This window comes from Dipteris shenzhenensis, chromosome 4, assembly GCF_047967505.1.
Source record: "Dipteris shenzhenensis isolate YYH24624 ecotype China chromosome 4, Dip_SZ_1.0, whole genome shotgun sequence".
NCBI classification, from domain to species: domain Eukaryota; kingdom Viridiplantae; phylum Streptophyta; class Polypodiopsida; order Gleicheniales; family Dipteridaceae; genus Dipteris; species Dipteris shenzhenensis.
Window position 1 is genome coordinate 25958373 of NC_141599.1, and position 11244 is coordinate 25969616.

General features: G+C 40.7%; 1 protein-coding gene across 2 annotated transcripts; it reads right to left on the reverse strand.

Annotated features, from left to right (window-relative positions):
- Positions 1-9030: 9030 nt before the first annotated feature.
- On the reverse strand, positions 9031-10456 carry LOC147902647 (universal stress protein PHOS34-like). Of its 2 annotated transcripts, XM_087373331.1 has the most exons (5): positions 9982-10456; positions 9717-9826; positions 9485-9603; positions 9266-9358; positions 9031-9224 (listed from the first exon to the last, which is right to left on the reverse strand). In XM_087373331.1, exons 1-4 carry the CDS (start codon positions 10166-10168, stop codon positions 9286-9288), a joined length of 489 nt encoding a protein of 162 aa, XP_087229457.1. In that variant the 5' UTR covers positions 10169-10456; the 3' UTR covers positions 9031-9224; positions 9266-9285. The 2 variants fall into 2 exon arrangements, with proteins under 2 accessions (XP_087229457.1, XP_087229456.1); XM_087373330.1 differs by having other exon boundaries at positions 9031-9358; positions 9982-10454.
- Between the last annotated feature and the right edge of the window lie 788 nt (positions 10457-11244).

The following is an 11244-nucleotide window of genomic DNA, read 5'->3' on the forward strand; positions in this document are numbered from 1 at the left end:
AATAAACTAGAGCTGGGGTAACTTTGTAATAGCGTGGGTATACTTCCATTAAGGCCGTTATTTGCCAAGCTGAGCTACACGAGATTGCCCCCCGCGTCAAGAGCTCTGGGAATGTTTTTGACCCATCACTCGACCTCTCATTGAGCTAATTCGTGACATCACGAAGTACCCTCTCCGTGTTGTCATCTAGCTCCCCGAACGTTACCTCGTGCCACATGCCTGGATACAACTGGAACGTCTTGTAGCAACTCGATCGCATCTATAGCTGAGCATTCGTTCAATGGATCTTTGAAGCCAAAGTATACATGAGCTAACCACATAGAATTTGGACAAAGTATACATTTTCTGCCACATTCGATATGAGCAAAGTATACATGAGCTCATTTTGCAAAATCTATAGGTACATTTAAGGGGGCCAAAAATTATAAGAGATGCCCATTTCCCAAAGGTGAGTGGAATTTTTTTATCATGGAAGATGCTAGTAGTGATCACGTGTTGAATTTGCAAATTGTATTTCAATTTGTGCACCTAAAGAAGATTCTATGGATGTAATGTTATTTCCAAAAGTGATTTGACTCTAGGAAGAGAATATATTGGCATTTTTTATCCACTTACAAATGGGACATAAGAAGACGTCAAAGAATTGCCATAAGGTCAATTATGCTATTGGTCGGCAAGATCTTCTGAGTCTGAGCCACATGAGCAAGCTTCATCAAGATTGATGTAACGATTTGGGGAGGCTTCACTTTTTTCGAGTTCTGTTCATTTCGAAATTGTTTATGAGTATCAGTTCTATGTTCTCGCTTCTTCGAATGCGCTACTTGTGGAAATAGAAAAGTGTCTACAGCCTTGCCATCCCATTGCCAGCATAGGGCTTGAAGTGGTTCCAGATAAAATAGAAGCCATTAGGATTCAAGAGGGTAGCTGGGGATTTACCAAGCTGTAGAAAATTTGGGCTCTCTACAAAGTCTAATCTCTTGACTTCTTGTAATTCACGAGAGAATATGCAAGGAAGTGAAATTTGAGACGCATGCATCATGAAGACACAAACTTTTGAGCCTCGCTCAAGTAGTAGTGAGAGAGCCAATAGGAAAGAGAAAGAGAGAAGCTATTGATCGAAGGGTATGCTACTGCAAGCTGAGTTGCTCACAGTGCAAGCAGACTCGACTCGAGAGTCTGGAGGCGTGATGGGTTCATCTAGAGTTCATTTTTAATCAAGCACTTTTTAATGCTCCGCCTATGACAAAATTGACAAGAAATCTTGCAACCCGAAGCCTCTGTACTTCCTAAATCCCAAGATTAGCGTAGAAAATTCATCTCAAAAGGTAAAGAGTCACTCATCAATAGTGTGAAGGCAGTTAGTTTTAGGATCCCTTCAATCTCAATACTTTGCTTACCAGTTCGCAAAGTGTATTGTATTGCAGGCTATTGATGAGGGCGGTCGTATTTGTTGAAGCTATTGTGATTCCCTACAGTTCGTTTTTTGTTCACACAAACAATACGAGATGTCACCAGGATTGAATAGCCTCAATTTCTTAGCAGAAACTGCAGAAGAAGGATACCATAAGTTGCCGTACTACATGCACTCTAGAGTCTTGCTGAAGCCACACCTCGATACTTAGAAGCAGGGCACAATTCATCGAACCTCGATACTAAGAAGCAGGTCACAATCAGAAAGAAAGACGAAACATGCTCTTTTGAGTACACGATGCTTGAACGTGAATTGCATACAAAGTCCAGGAAAACTAAATTGGCATGTCTTCCGGCAAAGTGGAGTCTCACCAAGTACATGGTTGCCAAGTGGCTAATAATCTGATTTCAAAGGGCATCTGAATCGATGCTATAGCCTGCCCCTTTTAGGGGTAGTGCTAACAAAAACTTGGAGGATACATTCGCCATTAAACACCTTGCCAGAAGGAACCCTTTTTGCAGCCACATATTTAGATAAATTCAATGACATAGTCCTCTCTATCCATCTCCATGCTACCATCTCCAGCCATCTTCACGCTGCCCTCTAGCCAACAAGCATATATCTTCTGGTTCAATGTAGCTCTACGAAGGTCTATAGTCCATCACTTTAGATGGGATAGTTCCATGCTATTAATTGTAATTCATCAGCTTTTGCAGCTGTTTTAGACGGTTTGTCACTTACAATTACAATAAACATGGGATAAACCATCACTTTAGATGCACATTCAAATCTTGCGAGGCTGAAAAAGAGCATTGTGCTGCTCAATGCCTAATTGGATGTCTCTAATTTTACCTCAGTGATTTGATCCATACCGATAGTTTAACTAAGCATGTTGTTTTCATTTGACAATCTGTCGGATTCCATTTTTTAAATCATTGCTTCAATGTATTAGAGAGAGCCTCATACCGCATGTCAGCAACTCTTGCAAGATAAATTCTCCTCTCTGCCCTCTACAAAGAAAACAAGTGCTTCTCTCTCTTCTATTTGAGGCACCTTATCTTGTCAACTCTTCCTTTCTCTTTCTGTTGCTTCATTTTTAGAGGTTTCAACTTATCTCAGAGATCATACAATTCCATTTGCACATGCAATAAGTCATTAAACAATTAACCATTGTCCATATATACAAAGGTGCAAGTAAAACCTATGCATTTGATCTCTTTAAATCTGCTCTCTCAAATCCATCCTTAGGATTTGGACTTCTACATCATCAAGACTTTCATTGTGTTTGTTTGAATTTTCTTCCACAACTTATTAATCAATCTCAAGATCAATTGTTCCTCAAGTATAAGTACTTTGTATTTTCTGCGAGCACATGAAGGGCATACTCTCTTCCTTTGGAATTTTTATACCAATGGTCCAGACATCGCCCCTAGCTCCTGCGAGTACAAGTGATCCCCTCGCCCTCATCCACTCCTGGAACATCCCTAACATCTCTAATGTCTATGCATGGCAAGACGTCCAATGCCACCCTACACTGCCTGAGTCTCCTCCCTCAATCTCTATGAGGCTCCTTCTCCCCCTCGCACACTGGCATGCTCCCTTCTCTCTCAATCTTGGACCTCTCCAACAACCACCTCATGGGTCTTGTCCTTCCTCAGTTTGGCCTTTTCCCCTCCCTTGCCACACTTAACCTTATCTATAACTCACTTGCCAGTGTTCTTCCTCATTCCCTCGGCAATCTCAGCCTTATTCAATCCATCATTCTCCCAAAGTCACTTGGCAATTGCACATGCCTTACTTATCTCTCCATGTTTAGAAATGGCTGGCAGGGGTCATCCTATCCGAGCTTGCTCAGTTGCAAGTTTTAATCTTGTATGGGACCGATCTCAAAGGTCAAATCCCTCACTCTCATCGAATTGCTCCACAAACGCGATTTTGGAACTTGCATAAAACCGGTTGACTGGTTCTCTCCCTAAAGAGTTACCTTGGAGTAGCTTCAAGAACATTGGTTGAATAATTATTCATGTTTACTGCTTGTACCAATTGTTTTAATCAAAATGCATTTGTACATTCTAGATATATGCTACCTATTATAGGAGTGAAAATACTAGGCACTTGAACACACACACACACACACCATAAGTCCCAGTACTTCTATATATAAAGTCAAATATTTTAGCAAGTATACATAAACATTAGAGCCCTAGGCATGTCATCATTATAGTTAGGACTTGTACTAGGTAGTTAATCCTAAGAAGGTGTATATCATAGCAAGGTATCTCTCTAGCCAGATAGTTGTTTACAAAGGCATCTCATCAAGATCTCCAAAAAGTGCCTAAGGGGCAAGCCCATAAAAAAATTGGCCCTGATCTTTGTATGATTCGATATTACTTCGCCTCTATCCAGGACCCTTGGCCCACAGTGCCCCTTAACTCTCGCTGGTGTTTGTGCCTCTGCACCTCCTCCTACTTCAGCCACTGTAACATCAACCCTACCTGCTATATTTACATTGGTGTCTGGGCCAGCCTCGGCTCTTGTGTGACCACCAAGACTTGCTCGGCGGTCCAAGGATCTCATCTACTGCCACACCTAGTACCGCTGCCTCCATTGCCCCTATTACTACCTATGCTACTATTGCCATGCATCCCTATTCTCACTGGTGTTTATGCTTCTGCACCTCCTCCTACTTTAGCCCCTACAACATCAACTCTGCCTACTATCTTTACATTGGTGTCTAGGCCAGGCCTCTGCTCTTGTGTGGCTGCCAAGATTTGCTCGGTCCAAGGATCATTTGCTGCCTCTGCTATTCGCATTTGCACCTATTTCGATTAATTAATTAGTTCGCTTGGAATCATCTCTCTTCCATTATCGAATTAACCTAAGGCAATTCGAAAGTATTAAGTTGTTTATTTACTTTGCTTCTCTCCGCCTCTTGCTTTCCTCTGATCTCGTCGTCATTGTCACTTCCCTCCACCTCTTGCCACCCTCTCGTCGCTCTCACTTCCCTCCACCTCCTGCCACCCTCTCGTCGCGTTGCCTCTCGCCTTTCCTTCTTTCCCCTCCTCCACTCCCTCCCTGTCTCTACCTCCTCCCTTTCCTCTCCCTCAGCCTCCCTTCCTCCCCTCTCTCACTACGCTCTGTCTGCACTACCTCAGTCCCCCTCCCCTTTCCTCTCACTCCCTCCTCTCCTCTTCCTTTGCCTGTGTCTATTGCTCACTCCACTCCCTCTCCCACTCTTCCCCCTCTCATCCTCCATTGCTCCAAGCATATCCCTCCCCTCTTTATATAGGCGCTCGCATCCCAAACGAAAGTTCCAAAATGAAACTTCTATATCTCGCCTTACGTTTAGTCCATTTAATACTTTGACATGCCTTAGCTTAATTCTTTGCACCCCCCCCCCCCCCATCCACAAATTAATTAATAGCAAGGTTTTTCTTGCTGGGGAGCCCTATTTAGTCATGCTATAAAAGTCATATCCATATACCTTCAGTTAGTTTCAAGAGCAAGTTCCACTTTATATTATGCTACACAACATGAACAAGCAATACAAGATATTAAGGCATTCATGATAGCATATGCATGTATAACTTAGAAGCATAGTACAGTTTCTCATCATAGCAAGGGCCCATGCAATCAGTTCACATGAAATGTAAGTCAACTTGTTAGTTCCATGTTGGAAATTACACTCACACTACGAAGTGATTGGATAAAGTTTGTGATATCTATTGATTATATTTTACAAATACTCATTAATATCCCTCTTTAGATTATGTTGTATTATAACATGAGCAACGCCGGTTTGTGAAAAATCATAGCCACAAGGACTATTTGGTATTAAGCCATTTGTGACAACATATGCACATATAACTTAAAATCATAGTATAGGTTCTTAGCACAAGAGTGACCCCAGCGATTAGGCTCAACACTAAATGTAGATCATCTTTTCTCATTACTCCTTAGTCATTCGCTTGAAAATTTTACTCCTGTTCTAAGTTTATTATTGAAAATTTTCCATATATACAAATCCATCTTTCATAGATACACTCCCATTATAAGTTTATCAAGGAAGGTTTGCCATATATATTGATCCAACTTTGAAAATACTCATGAATATTTTCATGCAACTAAACAAAACATAAGTCCCAAATGTAAAGTCACATATGTTACAAATATACGTATATACCAAAATTATATTCCATGTCATCGTTAAAGTCAAAAGTCATAAGGGGCCAAGTGTAGCCTGTCTACAAATGTCATAATTATGCCTTTAAGAATGCTCAGCTCAACTATAACAACAACATCAATATTGACATTATGAATGGCCCTACTATGACATCAAGGGCAATAGTGACCATTGATTCAACTAGTGGCCACAACATAGCTAGACCCCAACAATGGGTGTTAATTTTGATGCCTTAGTGCCATCCATTTTGGGTAGCTCGACCTCAACCTTTGATCTTGACTTGATTGCCCCGTGAGTAGTAGCAACTCAAGTTTGACTTACATTTTCAATTGGTCACTATCACATTGACCACCTGGTCAAATCCAACTTGATTAGCCTATTCAACCCATTGATTATTGAAGGACACGGCATTACAAAGGCCATCACCTAAGACCATGTCATCAAATGGGTTGAGTGCCTTTTAACAGTGTTGGCTTAGACCAAGCTTTTACTTCAACTTCCATTTCCATAGGGAGCCAAAAAGGCTTGAGCCTGTTATTAGCCCTCCGTTTGTAGGCTTACCACTCATTAAGCTATTACTTTATTTTCACATTGCAAAGTTGTGTATGGCATTGAAGCTAAATGGCGATGGCATATGGTATATCTTTTATTTGAGTTTGAATGCACCCCCATATGGAGCTTCCTATATAATGGAATTATGTTGATTGGACGAAAGCAGTAACAGCACTGTAGAGCAAAAGATGGTAGCAAAACATGGAGCAAAGCATTCAAATGAGCTTAGTGTAGAGTGTTTAGCACAACGTCAGCAGCTCAGCGAAGAGTGGCTAGCTCAACATAGCACCAGAGTGAATCAAAGGCTAACAAGCAATGACAATACCATGAAACCAAAGAACAATAAGATAAAGGAAGTGATAAAGCTTCTACTAGCAAAAGCAAGCAAGCAAGTAACATGTGGCAAAGAAAGTGACAAAGCTTCTACTAGCAGTAACAAACAAGCAACATGTGGCAACAAAGTGACAAACAACTAGCAACTAGTGATCAAAGAGAGCTGTTGAATATGATGCATTTGATGCTTTTTCATAAAAAAGAAAAATTTGAAGGGATAAATGAAGGAATTTCACCATGGTGGTATAATTTTTGATAAATCTAGAAGGAATCTCACCATGCCTTAGAAACAAAGTTGATCAAGAAGATGTAATCCGCCTGAAAACACCTAAATCTAACACAGTGCAAATTTTGACATTTGGAGGTTCTCCAAATTCCCAAATTCATGCCATGGTGAGTTTAGTATTTTCAAATAGAGCACGCTATCCCGATCAACTTTGCCCTCTGTGACATGGTCAAATTCCTTGTAGATTTATCAGAAATGATCATTCGAGTGTGCTGAAAGCATTTTATTGATTTTGAAATTACATATTAATTCCTTAATTTGAATTTAAAATAATGTATGCAAAATTAACAACAATTAATTGGATGGAATATGATTTAAACATTGCATGGAATACGACATAACAATAGATAATATCAAGAACAATGATGATTTTAAACAGAACTGTAACACAAAAGAAGGAAAACTAGTAGATTTACATACAAAAGACATTTATCCATGAGAATATATAAATGATAAGATTATCAAAAATAGATGTTAATATAGAAAATTATATTACAAAGAGGCCTCATAGCCCGTCTCTCTTCTTAGCTAATTCCAAAACATCCAAAATAGGGGTCTTTAAATCCCCGTGTAGATTCTTAGATGTAAACATGGTAGAAACACCATAAGGATATTGTCTCTTGCCACCAAGGACATAGTGATTTCTTGTCAATGCCATGCCATGAATGTTTGAGACAAATGCATTGACGCTAGCCACACAGTGGATCAAAATGACATTGTTGACATTTTGAGTGATGTTGGAATGCTCAACAACGATAATGCCTTGCACTTTAGCATCTCTATAGGCCCTTGTGGTGATTATTTACTGTGGAAGAGCATGATGTGACCTCCCAGATAATGGTGTTGAGGACATAGGGAAAAACCCTAACCCTAAGGGGTTCACATCTATATCTTCATGTTCATTGTCAACACACTTAGTGTACAGGTAGCTATATTGTGTGCACTCCTCTCTCTCTCTCCCACTCTCAATTATGCTATCATGGTATCAGAGCACCAGGTGCTCCCACTCCATGAGTGTCAAGCCCTCCTTTTGTGCGGCATCTTCCATTGAGAGAGTTTTCTGTAGGGAGAGAGTCAAGCCCTTGCTTCATTAAGGTGTAAGCCCTTGCTTAGCCGAGGCACCATCCCTTCTTCATTGATGCATCTTCATCTCTCACCTAGCTCTTCTTGTAAGCCCTTCTCTGCGATTTGCATCAAAAAGCTTAGGAATCCGCTTGCTGGAGCTTGAGATATGTTCATTTCCGTGTGTTCTTATGCATTATGATAGAGTTCTAGGTTTGAGAGAGTTTTGAGAGAAGACTTCTCCATATTCTCTTGTGAGGTTGTGTGATAGAGTGGGAGAGAGATCTTTGAGAGAGATTCTTCCTTAGGGAGATCTACCTTCAACAGAGCAAAGCTCCAACAACAGGCTGCAGAACTCAGGCTCTAAGGCCTTGACTTCAACAACTGCATGCAACACCAGAGCTAAGTTTGAACCAAGCTTCACAGCCTCATCGGGAAGGCTTCTTGTTAGGAGGCAAATCATAAATGGACTGTTTTGTGTCTTTCAATGTATCCAACATTGTCAACAAAATGTATTCCATGATTTGGTCATCTAATCCTAAAATTTGACATCTTGGACACTTGCAATGACAGAGCAATGACATCAAACATAGAGAGCACCCCCAATGCGGGTCATCCTCCCCCAATCTAAAATGGCTAGCGCAAAAGAGGTAAACCTATATGCTTTTACATTTTGGCTTCGCTATTTCAAAGTAAACATGCCTACCTTGCAGAGACAGACCACAGCGCAACAACTGAAAAGGAGACTTCGGTAATGAATTTTATCTATTGTATCAATTGTCTTGACTGTCTTGACAACGGAAAGGAATACATTGGCCAAACTACAAACACCGTAAAGTGACTACAACAACACAAGACTAACCCACCAGCTAAAAATGCTTAATGATGTACACAATGGTACGCCCCATTTGAAAGCCACTTTAAGATGGACATACTAGCGTCAACTTGAAGCAAAAAGGAGACAAATATCTTGGAGTGTTAGCACATTCTACGCCTAGGAACAACATCAATCTCAAGGGGTTACAATAACATAAAAGGAAACCCAGCAAGTCTTAGGAAGTATTACTACTTAAAGCGGAGGAGTCTTATTTAATTGCATCTTTTTTGGCCTCGAATGTAGCCTCCGTTTTTGGAGCAACTCCCTCGCAACTATACATTTTCGTTACTCCTTTTGAAATCATGTACAAAAACATTGAGCGGATATCAATACATTCAGCTACTTTGGACTATTTTTGTTATGATTTACCTACATTAATCATAATTTTTTAAAACAAAAAAGCATTTCGAGAAATGAGTGTTCATTTGTCCAACAGTATAATTTAAAAGTGTCTGCCTAGTGCGGATCTAGTTTCCTGTGGTTGAAAACCATAGATTTCTACACGCTACATAACTTACAGCTTGCTACTCCTTGACAACTTTCGACCATAGATTTCTACACGCTACATAACTTATAGCTTGCTACTCCTTGACAACTGTCACGGGACATTCCACATTGTTGACTGCATAGTTACTCACGCTCCCCAGCAACGCCCTGCATGGTTCAACACAAATAAATCGGAGCCTTGGCACCCTCACGAAATTTCTCGCCAGTAAAGATTGCTGCACCTTGCAACATGAATTGAAGCTTTCGTCACAGTTTTGGCACCTCGATTCTTACCGTTTCACCGCCCCTTGTCCCCTGTGACCCATTACGAGTGCGTGTAGCGGGATCTTCGATGCTGCCTCGCCGATCTTCTCCTTTGGGTCTCCCCAGTAGATTTTCACATAAATCGTCACCTGCATCCCTCAAATCAATTTTACTATGATCAGCGATTGCGCGATTTGGCTGAGCCGTAGTTGAATGCAATATCACTTATGGGTGCAGAGCTACGCTTAAAGAAAGACGTTACATCCTTCTGGAGATTCAGATGATCGAGAACGCCAAGAACATCCGTGTCATGCGAAATTCCATAGTCCTTAAGGATTTTCTTGTCCTTAAACTCGAGGTATGGGATTAGTGCTGTCATCAAAGCCACGAACCGAACCCGTGAGTACCTTACAAGAATGACAACAGAACGAATACCATACGGCATATGGGTCTGATCTTAATGATGGCTACATCGCTTCATATATATAATAAACAAACGATGGTTTAATATGAGCCAGAATTCTTACGTGAACCGCTCTCAGTCCAGAGCATCTTCACATGGGCTGCTCCTGCTTGCTCAGAGCCCTTCGGCTGCACGATTATCACGTAAACACTGTCTCCATTTCTCACCAGGTTTTCGACCGCCCATTTGAGGGCGCTCTTGCTGCTGGCCGAAAAATCCAGAGCAACCCCCACGTTCCTTGCGTTTGCCATAATTTTCGCTTGCTTCTACCCTCAGTTTGTAGCGCTTATCACAGGACCCTTTACGTTGCCTTGAAGCAAAAACGATCATAAAATTAAATCGATCGGGCCAAGGAGCTTATATAGAGTCCAGAAATGAAAGAGCATCTGGACTGTGTTCCGTGCCAGCCGTGCAAGCATCTAAGGCGCACGCAGAAAAAGGTTCTGGCTAGAGCATCTCCGTAACGTGTAGCACTCAAAAGTGAAAAACGCACATCATCCGTAAACAGCGCTTGGACAAACGAATATGAAGGCCTAAGGAAAATGAAGATTTATGAGGAAGACCGGTATGGAAATGAAGATTTATGAGAAGAAAGGTATGGGAGACGTTACTTATCTGCACTTGCTTATGCATCTGCAACTTGCTTATGCACGTCGATGTCTTGGAGAAAGCCACACTCGCTCTCTTGAGATAGAACAAAAGATATGAGCAGTGAGGTGTAAAGCTAGAGTGCAAAAGTGTGGCCGTGTTTTTACACAAGAACCGATTCGGGATTTAGATTCTAAGTGCCTCGTCAAGCTCTATCCGGGAGAATTTGATTATTGAAAATACCCATGGAAATCTGCATTCAAATTAAAAAATGAGTGGAAATTGAGTGCCGTAGGCCGCCTAAGGGAAAAGGCGGAATGAATTACGAAACTTATAATAAGTCGATTTAAATCAACAATGTTTTAAATTGAAATGAAAAAAGTAAGCTGATATTAATCTAAATCAATCTAAGGGCTCATATTTGTAAGGGCTAAAATCAATCTAGGGGCTCATATTCATTACACATGACTGAAGGAGATGGAAGAAAACCGAAGAATATGATTTCTGTAAGTTTTGAAAGTCAAGAAAGGAAAATACCTTACTATAAACTAAGCAAGCAATAGTAGGTCCGAGCAAATGTCGTGTGTGTTTAAGCGTTCCCTTCTTGCGAGTACCTCAACACAGAAACATATAAGAATTTAGAATATGCAAAAGCAAAAGTGAAGAAATAAGGTAAAATTCAAAACATATATATACATATATATAATATACTTTATATGACCACACATAGTGTGGGTGG

Excerpts from the sequence above, each read along its gene's own strand:
- LOC147902647 (XM_087373331.1), bottom strand. The coding sequence starts at position 10,168 with ATGGCAAACGCAAGGAACGTGGGGGTTGCTCTGGATTTTTCGGCCAGC. Across the intron at positions 9,827-9,981 it reads CTGGACTGAGAGCGGTTCAC|CACTAATCCCATACCTCGAG; the intron begins GTAAGAATTCTG and ends CTTTGATGACAG. Across the intron at positions 9,359-9,484 it reads GGACAAGGGGCGGTGAAACG|GGCGTTGCTGGGGAGCGTGA; the intron begins GTAAGAATCGAG and ends TGAACCATGCAG.